Source organism: Cryptomeria japonica, chromosome 6 (assembly GCF_030272615.1).
Source record: "Cryptomeria japonica chromosome 6, Sugi_1.0, whole genome shotgun sequence".
Classification (NCBI taxonomy): domain Eukaryota; kingdom Viridiplantae; phylum Streptophyta; class Pinopsida; order Cupressales; family Cupressaceae; genus Cryptomeria; species Cryptomeria japonica.
Genome location: NC_081410.1, coordinates 193,165,647 through 193,190,498, shown reverse-complemented (window position 1 = coordinate 193,190,498; position 24,852 = coordinate 193,165,647). Strand labels below are relative to the sequence as shown.

At 36.3% G+C, this 24,852-nt stretch overlaps 1 protein-coding gene across 1 annotated transcript in view; it reads right to left on the bottom strand.

The window, feature by feature from the left end:
- The window catches only part of LOC131076995 (isocitrate dehydrogenase [NADP]), a 194,499-nt gene that overhangs the window by 86,782 nt on the left and 82,865 nt on the right, over positions 1–24,852 (bottom strand). The window contains exons 6-9 of the mRNA XM_058014357.2: positions 13,512–13,565; positions 13,326–13,427; positions 13,096–13,187; positions 12,903–13,006 (exon numbers count right to left, since the gene is read on the bottom strand). Of these exons, the coding sequence (XP_057870340.2) occupies positions 12,903–13,006; positions 13,096–13,187; positions 13,326–13,427; positions 13,512–13,565 (352 nt within the window). The remainder of the gene's footprint in view (positions 1–12,902; positions 13,007–13,095; positions 13,188–13,325; positions 13,428–13,511; positions 13,566–24,852) is intronic.

The window sequence follows — 24,852 nt, the reverse complement described above, 5'->3', positions numbered from 1 at the left end:
CCAATGAAGTCGATACCCCACATACCGAACGGTTTGGACTCGATCACAGGCTGCAACGGCATAGCTATATTCTTCTCTCGAACGACAACAACCTGGCATGCGTGACACATCTTCACGTGTTCATGAGTATCTTGGAACAAAGTAGACCAGTAATAACCTGCTCTCAAAATTTGGTGCGCAGTAGCCAAGCTCGCACCATGACCTATCCCAAATCTGTTGTGAAAATGCTCCATAATCTGTTTTGCTTCATCTTTGCCAACACATCTCAAATATATTCCTTCATGATTTCTTCGGTATAAAACCAAGCATTGTAAAATTTAAAATATTGACACTTCAATCTAAATGCTCTCTTCTAAGCAGGGCTCATACCCGCGGGGCATTTCTGGTTTAATAAATAGCAAACAATATCCTTATACCATTCATCTGGAGTGACGTCCTCAATTGCATAGACTTGTTGGACTAATCCGAGTCCATCAACTGCTTAAGTCTGCACTAAGGCTTGACCTCGAACAAGTCTCATTGGTTGAATCTCAATGTCATACTCCTGGATAGTGGCGACCCACTTTCCTCTCCTTTCTCCTAATTCATTCTACATAATGAGTGTCTTAACTGCTGCATCTGGGACAATGGCATGAACTTTTGCCCTCAAAATGTAATGTCTAAATTTCTTTATTGCTTTTACCAAAGCATAAGCTTGTTTCTCTACATTCAGATATCTTAGCTCCGCATCTTTCAATGGTGCGCTCATAAATGCTATGGGATGTTCATCTTTATCTTCATTCTTCTGTGTAAGGACTGCAGCACAAGTATGTTCTGAGGCGAATGAATACACATAAAAAGGTCTTGCATAATCAAGACTGACCAAAACAGGAGCCTCAACGATGGTGGACTTGATTTCTTCAAATGCTTTCTTTGCTTTTGTCGTCCATTCCATCTTAGCATCTTTCTTCAACATTTCATTCAGTGGTCGTATTATCTCAGCAAATCCAAAGATAAATTTCCTCAAAAAATTAAATTTACCGAAGGACTTCAGTTCTTTCTTACTGCTTGGGACGTTTATCTTGGATATAGCTTCAACTCTTTCTGGATCAATGGAAATTCTTTTCTCTGAGATAATATGTCCTAACAATTTACCTTTTGTAACCCCGAATATGCATTTCTTAGGATTAAGAGATATCTCGTACTTTCTGCATCTTCGAAATACCTTTCTCAAATCTTCAATGTGATCTTCTCATTTCCTTGAGAAAATTGTAATGTCATCCATGTAAATAATGATGCATTTTCCAATCAAATCTTGAAATGCAATATCCATAGCTCTCTGGAACGTGGCTCCAACATTGATTAAGTCAAATGGCATCCTTCTGTATGCAAATGTACCCCACTTTGTGGTGAAGGTTGTTTTTAATCTATCTTCATATTCTACCATCACCTGATTGTATCTTGAATATCCGTCCAAAAAGGACATCATTTGCAATCCATTCACAATTTGTAAAACCTCATCCAATGATGGAAGTGGGTAGTTATCTTTCTCTGACGCTTTATACAAATTTCTGAAATCAACACAAAGCCTTACCTCTCCACTCTTTTTTCTAAGTGGGACCAAATTGGCGACCCACGTCGAGTGTCGCACGGGAAAGATAATCCTTGCTGACAACAATTTCTTCACTTCTTGATATATGAGAGGTTCCAGCAAAGGGTTCACTAGCCTTTGTCTCTGCCTAAATGGCTTACTGACTCGTTTCAAGGGAATAGTATGTGTGATTATTGACGTTCAAATCATCATATCCCCATGCAATCATATCGGGAAAATCTCTCATGTTCTTCAATATGCCTTCCCTTTCACTGGGCGTGCATGCTTTCCCTATGAATACATTCTTAACTTCTTTGTCATTTCCCAAATTCACCGTTTCACAAGCACCTCCACTTGAGTCGTGCAATCTTTCTATTTCCATTTTATCTTGATCAAATATTCTTTCTAGCTCTATCATTCCCCTAGGAATGAAGTTTGTTTTCAAATCTAGGATACCATCTAAATCATACTATGCTTCTTCGACTTCCTCTTCATCAATAACCTGACTCAGGAAAATATTTGCATTTGTCAGAAAATCCAATATATGCTTATCGTCTTCAAAAACTTGGAAATTGGTGACATTATCTGGTACGGATGGAACTGATGCAAGTTCCACTGTAAACTTCTTCAATCCTTCCATGGCAATGGGTGCTAAGGAACTAGCAACCTGTGCAAGTGCATTCGCCACTTGGTTTTGTGATCTGTATATTGACTTGATATTGAAAGCATCAAAGCTTTCGATGAGATCCCATATCCTATTGCGGTATTTTGTCGATTTTTTGTCGTGGCAGACATACTGCTTCCACACTTGTCTCACTACAATCTCTAAATCTCCAAACACATGTAAAATCTTCACTTTCTTCTGAATGGCTAACAGCAACCCATGAACTAAGGATTCATACTCAGCAACATTGTTCGTACATGGAAACTGTAATCTATGAGAGGCGAAATAAGTTTCCCCTGAGGGACTGATCAATTCAGATCCGGCTCCTGATCCTTTCTTTGACTTTGAACCATCAAATCTCAATGTCCAAACTTGATCTTCGTCATGTATTTCTTCTTCAGTTTTATCTGTAATTTCTTCATCTGGCCTAGGAGAGGCCTCTTTAATTTCTTCAAGTGTCAAAATTTTAGGAATTCTCTTATGTATTTGATTCAAAGCTACCTTGCACATTGTGCAAGAGAATTCAGAATGAACAGTATTGTGAATTCGGCACCAATTAGGCAACAATAAATCTTGAATGCGAGCACGATTGCCTAACTCAACTCCCTATTGAATATTCTTGAATACAAATCTTCTGAAACTTTCAAACATATCAACTTCTTCATCTATATCATGATCACTTTCTACTACAATTTATGTGGAATTCACAATCTCATGATTTTCTTCTATCTTTTCAACTGGGTTTTGAAGCATCAAAACCTCTGCAGCTTTCGGTTTGTAATTCCCCAGATCGGTTTCTAGGAAAAGAAATTCATTGTTTTCCCCATATCCCGTTATCATCAATCTTAATCTTGGGGTACTATCTATCTTGATCTGGTTTGGTAGACCTCTCCATGGCAGCCACATATGAGAGAATTCGGTCGAAAAGTAACCATTCAATCTCCTTGACCAATCTCGACTTAGGAGCATGCCATATTCATCTGGAATGTCTACAACTAATATATCTATGAAGTGTTGGACTTTTAGATCCGCAACCAACTGCATATGAATATTGTTTAACTCTCCAATCACAGGTACCTCTGTCTTATCCAATTGTGTAACTCTTTTACTAGTTTGTATGGGAACGAGACCCAATTTCTTGCATATAGCCTTTGGCATTACATTACTTGAAGCTCCGGAATCTACCAGACAATTATGCAAAAGCTTGCCGAAGATTCTTACTGAAAGCAAGAACGGGGCTGGCTCATCTTGATAGTTTACTGCTGGTTTATCCCTATGGACTTGCAAGTTTTCTTCTTTTTTCACACTTTCTTTGGAAACTTCATCATTTCTAACCGCATCTTTGATAGAAGCAATCTCACTCTTAGGAAGGATTTCACCCTTAGTGAAATTTTCAGTCAAAACTGGTGAATCCCTAACTCTCTTTACATTATCTCTTGTGAGAAAAGCTTTGCCTTCTAACATATCTTCTTTCTTTGGCACATTTGTCGTCTTTACTAACTTGTCTTTGTTGGGCATATTAGATGAATTTTGAACTACACATGCCTCTTCTGATAATTGTTGAACATTTCGTTCATCCTGAACCATATTTATGCTTGCTTGAGGAACATTTGTACCTCTCTGAATGTTGGAACTGGTTTGAGTTGTAGCTCTCCCGACAATATTCTCATTTAGTCCATTCATTAATGTATCTCTGATCTCATACCTTCATTAGTTCGAATAATGGTAGGCTTACCTTGACTTTCTTGAATTCTTCTAACACACACAGACTCAGCCGCTTCGATTCCTCTCTTGGAGGGAGATTGTTCTTTTATCTATACTTAGGTGATTCTTGTGGATAGCTTGGTGTATTGCTAGCATTTGGATTTGGTGGTGTAGCAAAATTGTTCAGAGGAATGGAAGTAGTTAAAGGCTCTTGATTCCTCTGATTCCTCTGATTCCTCTGATAAACTTTGGGTCCAGTGTTTCCTAATGACTGATGAAACACTTCTTTTATTCCTTCAACCAAAACACTGTTATTCAATGGTGGGAAATAGTAATCTGGATCTTCGATAGGCCCATTGGCTAAAGCAGGTGGGAACTGAGAACTAGGCGGAACCATAGGTCCATTCGCTGATTTTGGAGGAAATCTCCCACTTTGATCACACACTAAACTTTCTTCATAAACTGGAGGAAACTTGAAATCCTCAATGATTAATGCTTGGTCATATCTAGTAGCGGGAACAATTTCATATCCCATTGTTGGAGTGCTTTCCGATGCTTCATCATTTCGCACTTCCTTCTAGAAAATATCAGCAACAACCTTGAATTCGGGACAATGCAATTCTGAATGCTGACTAGTGTTGTGTAATCTGCACCAATTTGATAAAGAAACCTCCGCAAGGAAGACTCTGTCAGCCGATTGACTCTCCGAACCTAGCGGATTGTCAAGAGGTGACGACACATTTCCGTTGCTGGGCGCAATATTCCACGTTTTCTTCTGATAGTTTTGATTATTGCCACGATATACTTGGTTATTATGATTGTTGCTCTGATAATTCTGATTGTTACTTTGGTAACCCTGATTGTTATTTTGATTACCACCTTGAAAATTTCTATGCATAGTGTAGAGCTGATTGTTCTGAATCCTCAAATGAGTAACCTCTGTAGATAATTTCTTTACTTGGTCTATCAACTCTTTCATTTCTTCCTTCTCCTCCTGTGTCCTCGTGGATGTCACGACATTTTGTAGGTACACAGGATGCGTCTGCGGAGCTTGAGAAATGGGTGCTCCAAGATGGAGTACAACTAATTTGATGGCTGAGCAACTGGATACATTGGTTGTGGAACTTGAGTATGATGCACCAAGGCTTGACTTAAATTCTGAATTTGATTTGCGGCCGCGGGCGACCCCAAATTGAGCAAAGGTCCACTAAGATTCTGACGCAATATTTTACTAACTTCTATCGCCTTTCCATATGCTTCGTTCAAATTTGCCGGAGAGGGATGAGTTCACACAAACATAGTTGTAAGTGGATCTAGAGCATGATAGTATATCTCTAGAGCATCTGGAATAAGATAAGGAGTCTGCAACCTTGTATAAGCCTTCTGAAATCGGTTGTTGAATGAATTGATAGGCTCATTCATTTGTCTTTTACATTCAACAAACTGTCTATGCAACTCCGATGGGGAAATTTGGATTCCAAACTTTCCGATGAATGCTTCATTCAATTCCTCCCATGAGGTGATGGATCCTGCAAGTAAATGGATGAACCAATGATACGCCTCTTCTCCCAAGGAATAGGAAAAAAGTCTGCAAGCCACATCTCCATACTCAATTGGTTTGTTTCTCACATGGTCTTCAAACATCTTAATATGATCTTCCGACATCCGGCTTGAGTCACTAGCATTGTACTTTGAACAAAAATTGTCCGTATTTTTCGGCATCTCATGAATGTCATTGAAAGCGAGCGGTGATGGGTTGGTAACCAACCAGGTAGCACCGTTTGGAGGTGATCCTTAATTATGGGCCATCTCTTGGTCTTCTTGTTGAAACTGTTGAGCTTCCTCTTGATTTGGATCTTGATCTTGAAATGGAGGATCTTGAAAAATATTGTCTTCTCCCAGCACGTCCCTTTGATTGAATAATCTATCTCTATTTGCTATATTTGAACTCGGTGAAGCCTCTCGCCTCCCAAGTCTGGATCTGCGAGGAGTCCTCAACTCACAATGTCTTCGTTCTCCAGGAGTTGACCTTAAAATTCTCTGAAGTCTCTTGGGTGAAAAGAAATTGATGCGCTCCAACATGATCTATCTAGGATCAATCCGAACTTGTTGTAATCTTTCCGCAAGTAGATCCCTTTCAATCTGCTCCTCAATTTGTTCGTCAATTCATTCAGCTATCTCTTCTTCTTCGTCCAGCACAAAAGAAACTCCAATGTATTGTGGTGCACTCGTTTTCACTTCCCAGGCAAAGTTGTTCAAACTGATATAACCTTTCTTCTGTCTCCCAGGTCCGGTTGCTTAAACTCGAGTTCGTCCAAGTCAAGCTCGTTCGTTCAATCGGGATCAGGCAACACCATTGTGTCTCATATCAACTTCAACTAGGTCAATTTCTTCTTGGCTGATTGGTAAACTAGTTCTCACGATGAACTGCTCCAGGAACAATGATAATCGGAGGCAAGTTTCCCAACTATTCTTTGTTTATCACTGCTCTCACTCGTCTAAATTCAGCGTGACTACTTTGGTTTCTCCAAGCAAGAGTGTTGAATTGTGAAATAGTCTCTTTGTTCACCTTGGATAAGTTCTTCCTCAAGCAACACCATTCCGGAACATAATCTTCGAAGATGATCGCAAATCGGGCCCTCCTTCTAGCACCAAAAGAATGTTGATGTGTGTTTTATGCACATAACATTTCAAAATAAAATACCAAAGTAATTTACCCTCTCTTGAACAAAATCACCGCAAATACTAAGGGTAAGATCAACTAAAATGATTCCAAGGTTTCTACATGTCAGGTCTTGACGAGTGGGTAACTCGATGGTTGATGTGAATTGTTGTGTTCAATTGGGGACTTACGCAAATGTTACGATTATCTTCTTTGATCATGAAATATGCGGAATGGGTGTGCTGACAACTTAGGATTTAGCAATGTAGTTTCGTACTTAATTCTTACTAAAAAATGGGCAAAAGGAATAGGGTTCAGGAATCTATTCCAGGCCTAGGAATGTAGGAAATGATGAACAAATTTAGTGGAATCTAACTAGTCAAGGTCTCACAAACAGGTATTGACACAAGCTTAGTGCAATCATCTAAGGTATACTCAAGGATTTTCAGACTATCACCATCAAATGTTCACACCATCCAAGTTGATGCTTGTCAAGAGACGCGTAATAGTTGAAGTTAAGCTTACTCAAATTTCTAGTCGACCACACAAGGCGCACTTACCAGTGGCAAGAGGCTAGTGATATGGATTATGGATTCCACACAAATATATTCAACAAATCTTTCACTCAATCTAATAAATATGAAAATAAATTCTAATCTAACTTGGAGGAATTGAGAACCATGAATGCAACGACAACATTTGAAGAGCAAAATCACCAACAATTGAACAATGATTTAGATTCAATAGTTGCAGCATATACCAACAATTCTACAAAATCTCTCCCTTACAAATGACAGACAAGGAGGTATATATAGAGTCTCTTACAAAATGGATGGCCAAGATTTAAAATAAATCAAGGGCCAAGATCATGCCAACAAAACCCTAGAATTGCAAATACACAACTGAAACTATTCTATGTGTCTGAAGACACGAGTCTAACTACATCATCCTCTGTTTTGAAAATCTTCATGCTACTACAAGACACTCTATGATCGAGGTAAATGACATCTTGAACTAGAACAAGAACTTGCACCCTTGATAGTCTTTGTGTCTTTAACCAGCAAACTTCAACCTTTCACATGCATGGGGTAGTACCATTTCTTCAAGAGGGAAAGGGCTGCCTTCCTCTTTTCATGTTATGACTATCTCTATCTTGAAAGCATTCTATAATTTGCATCCATGAATTGTTGTTGTATCTCTTCTTCTTTTGTTTACTGATGAAGAACCCATTACACCTTATTCAAGATGATATTGTTATAAAACAATGCCCATGCCTTGATTTGTTGGTTTGATAGATCATGTGTCCAAACAAGACTGACAAGGGAAGGGATAAATTGATGCGAAAATGGGCTCACAAGTGAATTTCGAGTTTTGAGGACTGCATTACATGTGTGGAAAAACAAGAGCATTAACTTGCAATTGTGGAGAACAAACATGCAACTTCATATGTGTAATGGGTACCTACAAGTTTGCACTTGTAATTGGACTTTTAAGAATCATTTTCAATTGTTTTTTAGTGCATTTTGGACCAACTTCGGGTTCTGGAAGGCTGACTTCAAGTATGAAAATGGTAAGAACTCTTGTGAAAATGTAACTTGCTCAATCAAATGTCCTAGACAAAAACAAAAGAACTTGGGATGACCCGAAAAGCTCTATAAATAGATGAAGGAGCCACCACGTTGACTTTTCTTGTTGCAGAAAAAAAACAACTTTGCATTCAACTCAAAGCACAAAAAATGGCAAGGTAGAAGAATCCCATAAGACGTCAAACACTTATCACTGAATGTTGAATGCAATACGCATCACAATATGGCGGAAAACATGGGCAAAGCGCCAAGAAAAGCGGAGCTAAAACAGCGAAAATGGAAGCAGAAAACCCACACGTTGGTATGCATTCAAGGCGCCACTCCCATGAGAATCGGATTTCAAATTGCAAGCCACCACAAGTTTGCTGCCTTTGGAGAGGAAAAACATGATCGGGTTTCTAGAATATGACTTCAAGCAAAGGGCACAAGCTAAGAAAATATGTAATTGGGTTATAAAAACCCTACTACATGTTTTAAATAAAATTCTCTTTTCCTTCAAACCTCCAAAATCGGGTTTCAAGCACACCACAAGCAAAAGCACACAAAACATATAAAGACCACAAAAGACATGTAATCGGGTTTTTGAAATCCAATTACAAGTTTTAAAATAAAGAAAAATAAAAGGAAAGTAGGAAATTTTAGGAGAACTTACAAGTTCTCATAAAAAACTTGTATTTTTAAATTCACTTGCAGTATGACCAAAAAGTTCCTACAAAACAACTTAAAAAGCAAAAAGGAAAATGGAAAAGAAAAGACAAGTTACAAGTTACACATATTCATAAACTTTCACTTGTAATTGTTGGAAAAAGCTCTTATAACATAAAAACACAAAGTCTCTTTTACCTGCAAAAGAAGGAAAATTTCCCACTCGCAATCCAAAGAACAAAACCCGATTTTGGAGGAAAGACCAAGCAAACGAAATCAAAATGCGATGAAATTTGAAAAGTGGATCAAGGATGAACCGAAGATTAGTACAATTCAGAAAGAAGAAAGAATTTTGCCTCAAAAAGCGTGCTTTAGAGTAAAATCTCCAACTTGCAGTTACTACTCTGAAACCCGAAATTGCATAGAAAGCTAGGAAAATGAAGGCCAAAACTCACCAAAAATTGAACAACAATGGCCAACACACCCCCAGATGATTTGATACTAACAAATGTGAGTTTTTCACCTCGTAAAACATGCCTTAGAGACAAAAATGACACATTTTGAGCAAAACTCTATAAGGGTTGTCACATTTTTGAAAATTCAAAAATGAGGACAACAGAATGAAGCATATGCATGCATTTGAGCCTTCATTTTCAAATAAAAACTTTATTGGCTAGCTTGTCACATGCTTGACTTCCTTTTTCTTATGGACTCTAATTATCAAACATTACAAGTACACAAAAACTTTAACAAGCTACACAAGGCAGCATTGCCAATCAAATAGCCTGTCCATATTGGTCATTTTGCATGTGGAGATAATGCAATCACAACAGATCTAAACATGGATCTCCTTTGCTATGGCATTCCCATGGAGAACACAAGGCAGCATTTTGATCCAAAGAGAAAGATGAAGGAGAAAGTGTCCAACTTTTTGGGAGAAGGTTTCAAACATACACACAACAATGAAGACTTTGGAAAAAATTGTAAGGATGACAAACACCTATGAAACTAGTAGCATGAATGGAGGTCTGATCATCCAATTGTACTGGCCCTTGTACAAGTCTTGTGACCTTATCATGACCAACTCTATCAAAAATGCATGTGATAGGATCCCAATCAATCTCTTTTTCAAGGCACTTGATACTTCCTACCAAGGACCAACTAGGAATCAAACCACATAAGCAACAAGGTGCTTGGATAAAAATCTATGACAAGGGTCATCCAAGAGCCTCTTCTTCATCAAACCATGTGGTCCTAAAGAAGCTATCCACCAAGGGCAATAAAGGAGAAGATGACAATGACAATGATGATCCAAACCAAAGAAAAATCATAGTATTTCCTCTTACCGATCCCCCTCAAGATCCATATGTAATCATGAAAAAAGATAGAAAGGAGGTTATAACTGATAGAGATGAATCTAATGAATCATTTGACATCAATCCCAATGATAACCAATAGTTCACTACCAATTCCTACAATATTAATTGTTCCTTTGATTGATCAATATTTTCTCCAAGTTGAACTAAAAGGAACAAAAAAATCCTTATTCAACCCAAACTTCTTAAATGTAATACACTCAAGTTGCAAAGCATCTAAGCAAGACCTATAGCATAGATCTGATTTGACACTTTTATGGGTCAAATGGTGATCAACACAATTGCGCCTCAGGGCAAAGAAAGCTTGGTTAAGGCGAGGATCAAAGATTTTGAAATTCAACACCATGCTTTCCCACAAAATGATCAAGACGATATTCTAAGATGGTTTGAAAGGTATAGAATTTTGATATGTTGCACAATGTTACTAGGATGAGGATGGCAGGACAACAAAGGACATGTTTCAAGGACGACAATCAGAGGACCACTTTGTGGGGACGGTGGGGGATGGCAATATGTATGTATGTATGTATGTATGTATGTGTGTATGTATGTATGTATGTGTGTTTGTGTGTATGTATGTGTGTGTATGTATGCGTGTGTGTGTATGTCTATATGTGTGTGTGTGTATGTATGTGTGTGTATGTGTGTGTGTATGTATCTGTTTGTATGTATGTGTGTATGCGTGTGTGTGTGTGTATGTATGTGTGTGTATGTGTGTGTGTATGTATCTGTTTGTATGTATGTGTGTATGCGTGTGTGTGTGTGTATGTATGTATGTCTATGTGTGTGTGTGTGTGTGTGTGTGTGTGTGTGTGTCAAATTTCTACAAGTTAATGAACAACAATATAACGTGACAATGTTAAAATGATGTTGGATGGTGTCTACCAAAACCTGCATGCCAACCACGATCCGAAAAGAAACTGTTTGTTTGTACTTCTCCATAATACCACATTGTACCAGACCATGGCAAATGCACCTTTAATCTCTTTTGCAACTGACAATAATAACTGACACTAATACCATATCAAAAATTTTGAAATTTGATGCAATTTGAGAAAAGAAATCAGAAATCCAAATTCTTGCTGTTAATAGTAACTGCTATATACTTATATCATTAACTATAAATATAACATAGTTGTTGTCATTGTTGTCATTATCAAAATATGAAAACTCAGAGAGTACTCAGCAGGACTTCTGGGCCTCACAAGTCGAGGAGCTCACTAAGCCGACTCACCAAGGACTTGCAAGTTGAGTCTTGGAGAGTTCTAGCGAGTACTCCTCCAAGTTTTGACCAAGGACTTGTCGAGTCCCAGGCTCGAACTCTTGAGTCCTAGCTCTAGGCATCTTTGGAAAAATGAGGTCAAACTCGTCCATTTCAGGTCTGAACAGAAAAATAGCAAGGGAAGGAGCAAAGAAAACAAGCATTTGGGCAGGAATAAAAGGGCGTCAGGAAGTGAAATTACACAAATGAGGTTAAAGTTGTCAACTAATTTTATTCTTTTTGTGTAATTCTATGGTTTTTGTTTGCCACATCCATGCCGAGTTTTATGCCGAGTCCCAAGTCCAAGTCAAAATTTTGGGCTGCAGAGTCAAGTTCAAGTCCGAGTTTCAAACTTTCGTCATGATTAATTTAATTGCTGTTATAGTGCTGTCATGATGTATTTAGTGCTGTTGTTTCATGTTGTCATGATATATTTAACAGTATTTTTTAAAAGCTATGACTGATTTTCTTTTACACATTATTTAAAATTGCTTTTCAGTGAGGGACACTTGGCTGTCCCCAAGATGGCCAATAGACATTTGAGATATGCTCAACTGCTTTGGGGAAAGCCAAGCATACCCTATGCGTCTTCTGTCATCCCCAATTTTGGGGATGCATTCAAAGATGTTTCTGAATTTGCTCATTCCGGGGGAGGAGGCCAGGGTACGTCCCCTAAAGCCCCATGTAACATACGAATTATGGCAACGAGGGAGATGGAGACAAGGGTTTAAGGGGTGTGGATGCATCCCCGTGAACGTACAAATTATGGTAACCACGTTTGAAGAAGTATCTTGTCTCTAAGAGAAAAGGGGAGCCTTCACTAATTACATCAACAAAGATTGTGTCAAGGGTGAGTATTCAGGTCCTATTGTTGTGGAAATGCCTCCCACATCCAATGTACAGTGCAACAAACTCACCCATGTAAGTGAATGGATGGCTTATGAGCAGCATTCAAAGGGTATTTCTCTAGCAATCTTCAGCTTGCTCATGAATTTCTCCCATCTCTATGGGACGCAACTTAGAATTAGCAGGAATATCTATCAGGACCTTCTCCAGACCCTCCAATCATGTAGTCAAGCAAGAGATTCCCTGGGGCAGATAGTAAATTCCCCCAATTTTATCTTTGATGAGACCAAGATCGGAATCAGTTGTCAAACAGCATCAGAATGGTGGCCTAGTCTCAAGCATTGTGTGTGTGTGTGTCTGATTTTGTGTGTGGATGTATGTCAATAATATTAGCATTGCAGTAGTTATGTTTCATTTCAATTGTTGTTGTCTAGAATTCCTATAATATTCATTATTACCAACATTATCCTTACTCCCTGATGCCTGTTGATTAAAGAATATAGGATATAGTGATCATAAACAATGTCAAATCTAAAACATTTCAGCCAAATGGAAGAAAACCTGGACACTTCACCAAACACTGCATACCTGCCATCATATTTTTTAAGGATGGTATTTTTTGTAGTGAAATAGAGAGGCCACTTCTTGGAGTATGCCATCACCATTGAAGAATGAGCAAAGGCTCGAATAGACTGCCAATACACATTAATTTGATTTAATGTAAAAACAGCTGGGCAGTGACACGAACAATAAATGCATCCATAAAGGGAAAAATAATGACCTTCTCAACGTTGAACATAGTCATTGCCACACCCCCTCCATCTTTAAAATCATATACACCAAGTTCTAATGGTTTCTCTCCTGACTCTGGAACTATAGCCAAAAACAGGAGTTCAAGTCTGGTTACATAAGAATCTCATAGAGGATTCTATAAATTCACTCAAACTAAACTTGACAAACCCCAAATGTAAGGCATTACCAAGAATCCAATGATAGCTTCCAGATACATACCAAATACCATCTTGAGTTTTCCTGGTTCTTTAATGATAGTATCTGTAGCACTATACTGATCCCCAAAAGCATGCCTACCAATACATATAGGTTTCTTCCAACCTGAACATGATCCATTAAGAATTCACTACCTGTAAATTACAGCATCCGTGATAACAAATTAAAAAAACACAAACTATGAATTACCTGGGACAAGTTTAGGGACATTCCTGCAGAGAATCGGCTCACGAAAGACAGTACCTGTTACAATCAACAAAAGCAAATCCTGTTAAGTTGTTCAGCACAAGTCTCAGACTTCACTACGGGCTTTTCTTCAAATGGCTCAGTTTTACCTAGACAAACAGGTGTGGTCATTTACATTTAAACATATGCAATATGTACAAGTAATATTAAACAAGATTAAACCCTTTATGCCCTAAGAATAAGTATTTAATGATTTGATTACTAAGAAATACACCCTATTCAAAACTTTAACACTTCAACAATATAATTAAAAGTGTGATAAGTATTCATACATAAAGGAGGTAGATTCAAATTAAAGAAGATGACAGCTAGCCAAACTGATGTGCAAACTGTAGAGCATACCAAGAAAGGACAAGACTGTGGAACAGAATTCTGTACAATAAATACCTTGATTCCCCTCAAGGAGAACCGAATTTCCCTCAGGCAAGCCTTCCAATGGCTAAGATATCTGGAATTTTATCCATATTTGTATATCACTCGTTTTTCCTATAATACAATAGCAGGCAGGGCAAGATAATAAGGTGCACATTTGGTCAGATGACTGGACTTGCAGCAAATCCTCTAGCCATCAGGAGCATCTAAGAAGCTTGAGGATTATGATGTTCTAGGGTTTATTGTAGAGTGAGTGAATAACTGAGGTTGGCAATGGAAAGAATTCAAATTGACTGAGAACAGTCAATCCTAATAGCACTCCAATGCTGAAATCTCAAAAGCAGCTCTTCCCTATGAATGCCAATTCAATCTTGATAAATTAATTGGGAGAGATATTTTTTGGGAAGTTCAAGTAAAAAAGGCTTATAAATTGGACCTATTGGGAGAAAACATGAGCTTTTCTAAGTAACCCCATGGTAATGCCTGGTAAGGGGTTTCCTTGAGTTTGAAAAATTATATGTAATAATTGAAGGACTCAATCCACATTTCCTGCAATGAATATATAGGCCCACGACAACAATAAACCCCAAAAAGAGTATAATCTGAGTCAAACAACCATGCTCATTTTGCAAAATCTATCTCAATGCAATTTGCTCTGCAACTACTCTTTGAAATTTGATTGACCTGCCATAGCATAAATTCTTTGCAATGTAAAGGATAATGGGAGTTTGTGAACCATTTCAGTCAGACCCTCATCATTCTAATAGTTGAGATTGACATATAATGCAGTCAAGAAATGGTGTTAGCTCAAAATCATTGACAGAGGTATGCATGCTGGACTGGAAATCATTCTTATAGTTGGAAAGTGTCAGATCCCCTCACAGTAATGCAAGTTCAGTTGAAAAGTGATGAGTAATTATAGATTTTCCTATAATTCTAAGAATTAACTCTCAATCATAAGGCAATATTACAAGGTGATGAATGAAAATTCTAGTTCAATAGGGGTTAAAATTTAAGATACTAAAATTGCAAAAAAGAAAAAAGAATACATAAATCTAATGAATTGGAGTGTAAACAAAGAAAGTAAATAAACAGTTGAAGAAACCATAAAAGGAGAGAGCAATTCTAAGAAATACTTGTTGATCGTCAGGAATTATTACCAGGTAATGAACAAAAAAACTAGCTTGGTAAAATACTAAAATTGCAAAAGAAAAGAAAAAATGAAAAAATAACATAAATCTAATCAATTTGAGTGTGAACAAGTAAAATAAGGAAACAAGTATGAAACCATTAAAGGAGAGAACAATAGAGACGCAATGGAACAGAGTAATTTCAAAACATTGGACGATCTTAAAGCTTCTGTAATAAATAACAGCTCATAGAAAAAAATTACATTAACTCCAAACTTAATAACAATCATGTCAAGTTAGATTCAGAGTTGCTAAAACTTAAAATCATCTATGCGCAACAGTCATCCATGTACAAATTAAGTTAACAACTCCAGATTTTAATTCTTTGATGAACATTTATAAATAACATAGAGCTCAAATTTAAGGACAAATCAGATAAGTATGCAGTGAAGTCCTTTAAACGAATTCTCTTAGTACTTAACAATGTTAGGGAAACATATATGCCCAAAGTTGCATTCACTTACAAAAATAAGAGATATCAAACCATCATTGTCAACCCAAAAAGAGAATAGCTGATAAGTATAGGGAGCTCCAAGCTTGTATTAAAAAACTACTTGTACTTGTGTCTCTTTACAATTCTAAGATTCTTCCTCCCTTTACATGCTCAAGCTTAAACATTTATACCTAAGTTGCCAAATTATAATGGGTATGGGTTTAGGGATGTGAGTATAGTATGCAGGTACTGCAGAAACTTTTTGGGGCATTGGGCACGTTTGGGTAAGTCCATACAAAAAACATTTAAAAATTATAAATACATACATATTTGCAGCCTAAAGACAAGAATTAAAGTTAGAATACCGCATATTATGCATATGGTAAACAAAACTACCATAAATATTACAAATATTAAGTACAACATACTAATTTTATCGAATTGTCAAAACTTGAAATAGATATTTTTAATTTATTGTTCATTGGTTCAATATTAAAAGGCTACAATTAGCAATCAACATCATATGAGTCATCATGAAGACTAACATCAACTTCATCATTGACATTAAATGATGTAGGTACATTAGAAGAATCACATGAAATTCCACTACCATTTGACTAAAAGTATGTTGGGTATCCAACTCCACAAAAAGTGAAGATTGTCTGGCAGCTGAAAAGTCCAAATCAGTTCACTTTGAATCTACATCTGTAATGTCCCCATTTTGAGGCCCTCTTGTAGTACAGCTAGTGCTGGTCTCCAGGTTGATGCCAACATGGTTAGGGGAGTATTTTGATGCTGCAAGTGTGTTCAGACGGATTAGTGGAGATGAATGACACTTGTTAGGGTGATTTTGGACAACTTGTCCAAGACTTACTATTTTTAGTAACTGACAATTTCGACACCGATTTGTTAGTTGGGAGACTTATTATTTTTAGTAAGTTGCTATTTTTAGCACTTACTATTTATAGTAAACACCACTTTTGGAAACTGGTCATGGCTTCAGTCTCCTCTCAGCTTCAACATGTAGCATCTTCAATTTCAAAGCTTGAATAGTTGGGCCTATGTTTAGCATATTACTATTTATAGTAAATGCTATTTTGGGGTAATTGGCCTCAGACTTGGCTTTAGTTCTCTAGTTGGTTCATGGATCGCCTTCTAGGAATCTTTTAGAGTGTTTGATAGATACTTGTTATTTTTAGTAAGTCATTGGCATGATGAAGTCTAACCTTACTATTTGTAGTAAGGCATCAGGATGATCTGGCAGGCCTTGGTGATCTTCTGAGAGTTAGCAGATTATCCGAAGATTATTATTTTAGCTTATATTAATGATTGGGGGATTAATTCAAATATTATTAAAGTTAAATGCTTTAATAATATTAAATTAAATTAAAAGGTTTTAAAAGGGGTATTAAATGCTAGGGCATTTAATAATTTAATAAAGCCAATGTATTTAGCTAACTTGGACGTCCATCATGGAGATATTAAGTTATATCAAGAAAATATATATTTTATGTGCTTTTTAACGATTAAAAAAGCACATGAAAAATCATGCCCTTTGAGGAAGATATAAAAAGTTAAAAAGCAATCAATTCTTCATTTATTATTAAGATTACTTTATGAAGAGTTGGAGAAATTGTGAGCAAGGGTTTGTTGTAATTGGAGAATTTCAAGCTTTTGGGAACAAAAACTCCCAAGAGTTCGAATGCTTGCAGGTGTGCAACATCATCCAAGAGAATTGATTTCAGGAGGTTTCATTCAAGGGCTTCAATTGAGCTTAATTTCACATAATTTGACAAAGGATTCAAGAATATGTTCAGGGATTGCTGATCTACAAGTTGAAAGCATTCTAAAGGGCAGATCTGAATATTCATTGCGCACATTTCAAGAGGAGTATCTTTGCAACTTTCAGCCATACCAATTTGAGGGTTTCAAGAGGAAGCGTATGGCTCTCCTAGGGCACATTTTGAACCAAGCAATGCTGAAAAGGGATGGTGCATCTTCTCCTAGCCAGCCACCCTCATTCTAGCTTCAACATGCTCAAACTTGGATGTTTGAATTTATTTGTATGCACTATGCAATTCACCACTTTAGGCGTGAAAACCCAAGGTTGATCATCATTTTCCAAACTTGTGATTATTGCTTGTAGCTGGTCAACAAATATTATCAGCAAATAATATATTATCTATTTCCAGGCAATTCAGGTATGTTAATATTTAACTAATTTAATTCTAGCAAGAAAACGTTTGACTGTGAAGTTTGTTGTTTTAAATCATATAGTTAAATTGCAATTCACAATTTATTTCTAGCATTATATTTCTCCTGTAAACATCAAATAAAAATAAATAAAGAGCAATTAAATCATAAGTCAAAAAATATCCCTCAATTAGAAAATTAAAACTTCAGAACACGGGGGGTTATTACAACATCCCACAACTTTATGCCCCGTTCCTTGTACTCATTTTGCCTATGAATAATAAGGCACAAGTTGGAATGCACATAAATTAGCTCTTCTACCTTACTTGTTAATTGGTTTTGTTTTACTAAGCAAATAGAGTATGTAATCGAATTCTACTCACATGAAGAGGAACTAGCAACCTATGAAGCAAAGTGAAAGAATTGTGAATCAAATTTTAAATTTTAAATTTTAAATTAATAATTTATAATTCTATAAAAATAAACAATTCAAATATAGAGAGTATAATAAAAATTAAGAAACTTGCAATAAAATTTTGACCAAAAGAGTCTAGAGGTGTGGTGATGTATGGCTATTGAGGTACCACCAAAGGTGAACATCCTTCCTATATATGTCATAGAGAGCCAAACCACTTTGACTATTAACGTCTCCAAACTCAACAAACTCTATTTGTAACTAAATCCTCCATTTCAAAATCAAGAAAGAGTTTAGTAAGTTCTTTCCTACACCCTTCATTGAATCTTTCATCTATATATGGCGGAACTCTTGATGAAATAACAAAATTTAATGTTTTTAAATTTGGGAATCAATGCAAAAGGAATAAAATGTAGTGGGGTAGTCATTTTGTTCCACCACTCAGCACAAATTGTCTACAAATCTTTAAAGAAAATTTCTTTCCTTTTTATTTATGATGGATTTTACTTTCTCAATAATTGCATCAATGTCATCATATACCAATCCCAAACATAACTTATCCATAACAGCAAACTGGATCATGCTCATGATGGGATCAATGAAACTAAGAGGATATTCCACTTGGTCCTATCAAATTTCATCTAGGATCATCCACTTTACATTTGGTGCCCTCTCACCATTGGATTGCCTCCATAGGGATCAACTTTGGCTACTAACCATGCTAGAAAGTGGCTCTTGCACCTTCAAAAGTTGTCTCAAGACAACTATGTTGGATGCAAATTGGATCTCAACAACCTATTCAAAAATTAAAATTAAAATTAAAAAAAAACAAAGAAGAAAGCTATAAGCATACTTAAATTTTTTTAAATAGATTAGTAACTAGTAGTTACTAAAGTAATATATAAAAATTAAAATTGTAAATTTTCAATTACCTTCAACAACTCTAATCACGAAAATGATCTAAAAATGACCTACAACATGGTGGTTTGTCATGAACATTTGGTTCTCTTAAGCCTCAACATAGATTTGATTGATCCAATTTGCTTTTTTGCCCAACTTTTGTAGCATGAGGTTGACTGAGTGGACAACACAAGGTTTCCAAAACATATGTGAAAATCATGTCTCAACCAACATACTTGACACTCTACAATTCTTTGTGTTGTTCATCATGACTCAGGCAACATTTTGAGGACCCACTTCCTAGATGCATTGTACAAGAATTCGGCAATAAATTGTGCATCCATCACCTAACCCTCACAATCCACACCTTTCAAAAGGATTGCTTCTTCAAGGAATACTACAATCACATTAATCAACAATCGTTTCTTGTATCCTTCCATTCATCAAAAACAATTGACACCCATGTTTGTTTCCATGAATTCTTAATGGGAGCAAATGAAATGTTTATATTTTTTTACTTGCTTTGCTTGTAAGGTATTGGTTACCTTCTCATAATCTAATCTTTAGTACCCTCCTAGAGCCTCATTTGCTTTTCTCAACATATCTTGCAAATATGGTAAACAAACAAAATTGAAGAACAAAATGTTTGCATAGACATCTCGCAACAATTTGATTTGCAATCTCTTGAGCATCATTCTCAAATGCCCTATCTGATGATCCCTCATTCTCTTCACATTAACAAGCTCTTCTTCATTCCTACCCAAAAATGGGTGGCCATCTACTACAACATCAAGGAAGACACTATGAGATAGAGAAGGTGGACCTTTGTGATCCCCTTCTCAAGGATTCTTATACTACGGGCAACTCTTGCATTTACTTCATCTTGCTCAATAATATATTCTAATATTTAATGAGGTGGCACACCTTACCATTCCTTCTCGAACATACTTTGATTCTTATGTTAGAAATGGCACAGAAATAGGTGTTCACTCAACTACACAAGCTAGCATACTTCTAATCACAAACACTACATATCCAAACAAATCTCCCTACACCTTCTTTGTTGTATTATTTGTACATGTATCCATAAAGTTGAACTTGGGTCGATTTAGAATATGGCTTGACCAATGGAGCAAGTACTGGTTGCATTATACTCTACAAGAAGTTTAGAAAACAATTATTGAACAATAAAGGTCTAATTTTTAAATTTGTATAATATTTTAAAACATTAAAACTAATATTTTATATTTATTATTTATTATTTATTACTCAAAAACTAGTGCAATTATATTATTAGTTATTTTTAATTTAGTTTATGGCCTTTTACTTTAAGTTTGCAATATATAAATTAAGAAAAATATATATATTAATATTTAATAATGTTGCATGTGTATAGCGTATACTAGTTTTCAATTCATAATATTATATTATCATTATATGATATATATAATATACTAGTTTAATTCTTAAAATTATTTATGATTTCATATAAAATTTAATTATAAAATTATAAATATATATGTTACTATTAAAGTTATGATATACATTTACAGTTTAATAATATTTTTATTAAATGATGAAAATGGAAATCGAAATTTATAGTCCATGATACCAAGCAATTTGTTTTTGGCTCTATAGATGGCTTATAGTAATACAAGACTGCCCCATACTCCATGTAGGAGGCACCTAATTGTGCTACAAACAAGGCGTACATACTGGATCTTCCTTTCAAGAGTACAAGTTCTCAACCGTTAGTAAAAGAAATCTTACTTGGTGAGAGATTGAGGGTGGAGATTCTATACTGGTTGAAGGTGTAGGAGCAATCACAACACATTTTTATGCTTCAAAATCGCATTTGCATAGGATTTCTAAATTTCAAGTTTCCCTTTCCAGTGTTCAATGTTCACTTTTAACTTTTTGTTATGTTATCAGGCTCGAAGGAGTATTGAAACACTAATATGAAAACATTAAACTTTTCAAAACAATATCAGCTAAGGTTTTAGCTTTTATCCATTCAAAAAAGTTTTTAAAAGCACCAAAATTGCACCCAAGTTACTGAATTGTGTCAGTTTCTTCATAGAGTGTCTACATCAACATTGAATTTGTCCAGATTCAGCTAGTAAGTTGCAAAAATGTCTCAACCTCCAAAATAGCAAATCCTATTCAATTCCATAGGGATTCTATGACATACTTGATTCCAGGACATACTGTACCCATAATTGGAAAGAACATTGGTTGATTCAGCAACTTAGATTAAACAAAATTGTGATATAGAGAGTGTGGAAACACCATAAAAAATATTTCCCAACATTGGAAAGTCCAACCAACTATCACAATACAGTCCCATGCTATAGTAGGGTCCACCTTGCTTCTTGCAGTTGTACGCCTACTCTAAAGCTATATGCTCCCTTGGATAATCACCCTTACAGCCTTGTTTGAAGTTGCAACCATCTATAGTATGGCCATGCTCGATTGTAGGTTACATTGGAGTTGCTTTGCCATACAGTAAACTTCACTGATAGTGGCCACAGCCTCAACTGTACAACAAATATCTAATTTAACCATAAACAAAGGTTGTACAATGGCAAATAAATTAGTGGACTAATACTCGAATTTCCTTTTTGTAATAGAAAACCATCTAGCAGAAAAACAAAATAATTGTGCCATGCAATAGCCTGCAAACAACTGTACAATGTGGCAAGGAGCCTCGATGGAGTGGCATCCAAATTCTAAATAGAGAAGTAATGTTGAACAATTGAGTGAAAATCTGCTAATTGTACTATGACCAAATTCCAAATTAACCGTATGACCTCTAGTCAGCAGTACAGTGTGGGTTCTAGTTAGCAAAGTTTGGATTTTGGCTACTATAAAGTACAGTGGTTCAGCGAGTACAACACAATTTGTTGCTGAAAGTGAAGTATGGCTAGAAAAAAGATTATACTTGTACGGTCCACAATAATTTGTGGAATTATATGAGCATAGGCATCTCCATTCCCTATAACATCAACAAAATCTTCGGTATAGAAAGCAAAACCCAACAGAGGTGATAATTAAATTATATTTTTATTTCAAGTAAAGCATTCAATAACTTCACATAATTAAACTTAGCAAAGGATCCAAATCATCATTTCTAGGGTTTCAAGCAAACCTTCAAAATCTAGAGACCCAAGATAGGATTAATAAGTGGCAGCCACAATTTCAATAATATTATATTGTGAAAAAAATTGCTTATTCAAATGCTGTTATAGCTGAAAAAGGAAAAAATCAGCAAAATGCAAGGATGTCATCATGTCACCCTCAGCTGTAAGGCCAAAAATTTGATGAAAGAAACAACTAAACCCTTAGATGAGGCTTGTGTGAAGTATGACACACCTTGGGAAGGTTGGCTCCTTCCAATGCAAGCTGCAACTTCTTCCCAAAGAATGGTACAAATAGTTCTACCCAGCAAGTGGTACCCAGAATACAAAGAGAATGAAGTAGTGGAAAAAAAAGGCAGGGCCAATACCTGAAACCCTGTGTTGGGAGAGTTGAACAACAACAAAATCAAAAGGTTTGAAGGGTAAACAAAGAAGATGGGCGGAGCTAAAAACTTCCCTTTTCACAATTAAGGTAGACAAAATGTTATGGATGCCCTACTTCTGTGCTAAGGACTTCAAAACTTATCTAGTTTGGAAGGTTTCTAGCTTTAATGGAAAAAATCAAGAATTATTCATGCACTACATGGATCAAGAAGTTTGAATCACCTACACACCCAAAAAAAATTTTAGAGTGTTCAGGGTAACTTCAACTTCAACTAGACTATCAATACAAAAGCTCACTAACAATAACCCAACCCAAGCACAAAAGGGAACTTTATGTTTACACGCTATGCAGGAAAGGTACAACCAACTAGAAGGTAGCAAGAAAGTCAAACAATGGAACAAAGGATAGAAAAAAGAAAACCTAGCCATAAAAATATGGTATTGCGTAATGGACACTACTGAGAACTGGCTGGTTGGTATTGCATGGATCTTTGAGATTGCAATATGGATGAAAAATTATATGATTGGGCTAAGCCAGGGAGAGTTATACAATTGAGGAGATTTGCTATATGCTTGAGTGTATGATATTTTTTCCGCAAACACATGCTATTATATGAATCAACATACCATTAGGGTATTTTTAGATGCAATGCTCACTCAGTCACTACCTAATGGCAATCTATAAACAGATACTTCCAGTTCCTATGAATTGAGTTGTTCATTTATCTTCAAATGGAAATCAATAGGAGCACAGTTCACATATATCAACAGCCAAGAAGAAGCTATAAAGGATAGCTGAAGCATCACCAAAAAACATAGAGAGAGAAGCATACAAAACCTTGAAAGAGGATGATACAGATAGTGTAGAGGATACTGAGTAGAAGGGGGAACCTTGGTAGCTAGAGGGCAGCCAAACACTTGCTCCTACATTTGCTCCTCACACACCTATCCTCCAACAATCAAATGAGGCCCACCACACAGAAGATTGGTTTGATCAGTTAGGTGCTCCTACTGACACACTGAATATTACTTATACAAGCCACACTCACTAAAATACCTATACTTCCAACTGTAGTAGACCCGCCAAGGCCACTCCAATAAGTGGAGTTTTAGCCAGTTATAGAACTAGAGCCACACCACTCTCAAGAAGAATTTAACTCTTCCATTGCACAAACACTCTTTAGGCCAAGTAATTCTTCTTGCTACCATAGGGATTCTATTTTAGTACAATTTCCTCAACAAACCCTATAGAGGCCTCTTGGTAATTTGTAACAATTCATACAGTATGGCACCAATGACCCAAACCATGCTCAATGTAGCCAACATAGTCTAAAGAGTGATTTTTTTGTATTCCCTACTAATCTTAGAGGATGCAATTCATATTAAGAAATTTGTCGAAGGATGTGCAGTTAGTATATAATGACTTCGTAACATTTTGTTGATATGTTTGCCCAGCTATATTAATTACTTATTGGCTTGTCAATGGTTGTTGATAGTCATGTTCTACTTGGCAACTATCAAGTACTATAAATAGGCTTCTCATAGTCAAGGAAGGTAATCTGATTGTACCATAGTTTAAAATATCACGGACTCGCGAGTCCTTGGGAGCCCCGAGTCAACTCGCCAAGGACTCGTGAGGCGAGTCCCTACGGAAGACTCGCGCGTCTTTCACAAAGAATCGCACGAGTCTTTTGCTCGGACTCGCGAGTCTTTCGCAGGGACTCGCGGACCCAGAAATTACACCCGTAAAGGGTTAAAACACAGCTTTTTTTTTTAATTTTTCACATCATTTTTGTTTTTCTTTGGTTATAGCAGGTTTGTAGGGTTTGAAGGAGTAGAGGGAAGAAGAAAAAATCAGCAAGAGAGATATAGGTAAGGATTTTTTCTCTTTCTTTTTTTTTCATTTGAATCATTTCAATGTTTTGAAACTCAAAAAAATCTTGAAAAACAAGGAGATATGCTGCCAAAAAAATTTCTATTTCCTTTCCTAAGTTATTTCCTCATTTTTTTTTCTTGTTTTTGAATGCTATTTTTCCCAAATGATTCATTGTCATTTTTTTTGTTGATTTTCCATAAAACCCTGCTGATTTTTTTATTTTCATGTTAAATCAGCAATGGCAAGTTCAACTCCAAGGGCAACCCCAAGGTCAGGAAGACAAAGAGATAAAGCATGGAAATATGGGATTGCAGGAAGCAAAAAGGGGGAGGTCACTTGCACCGAATGTACAAAATGGATGACTGGTGGAATCAATAGATTAAA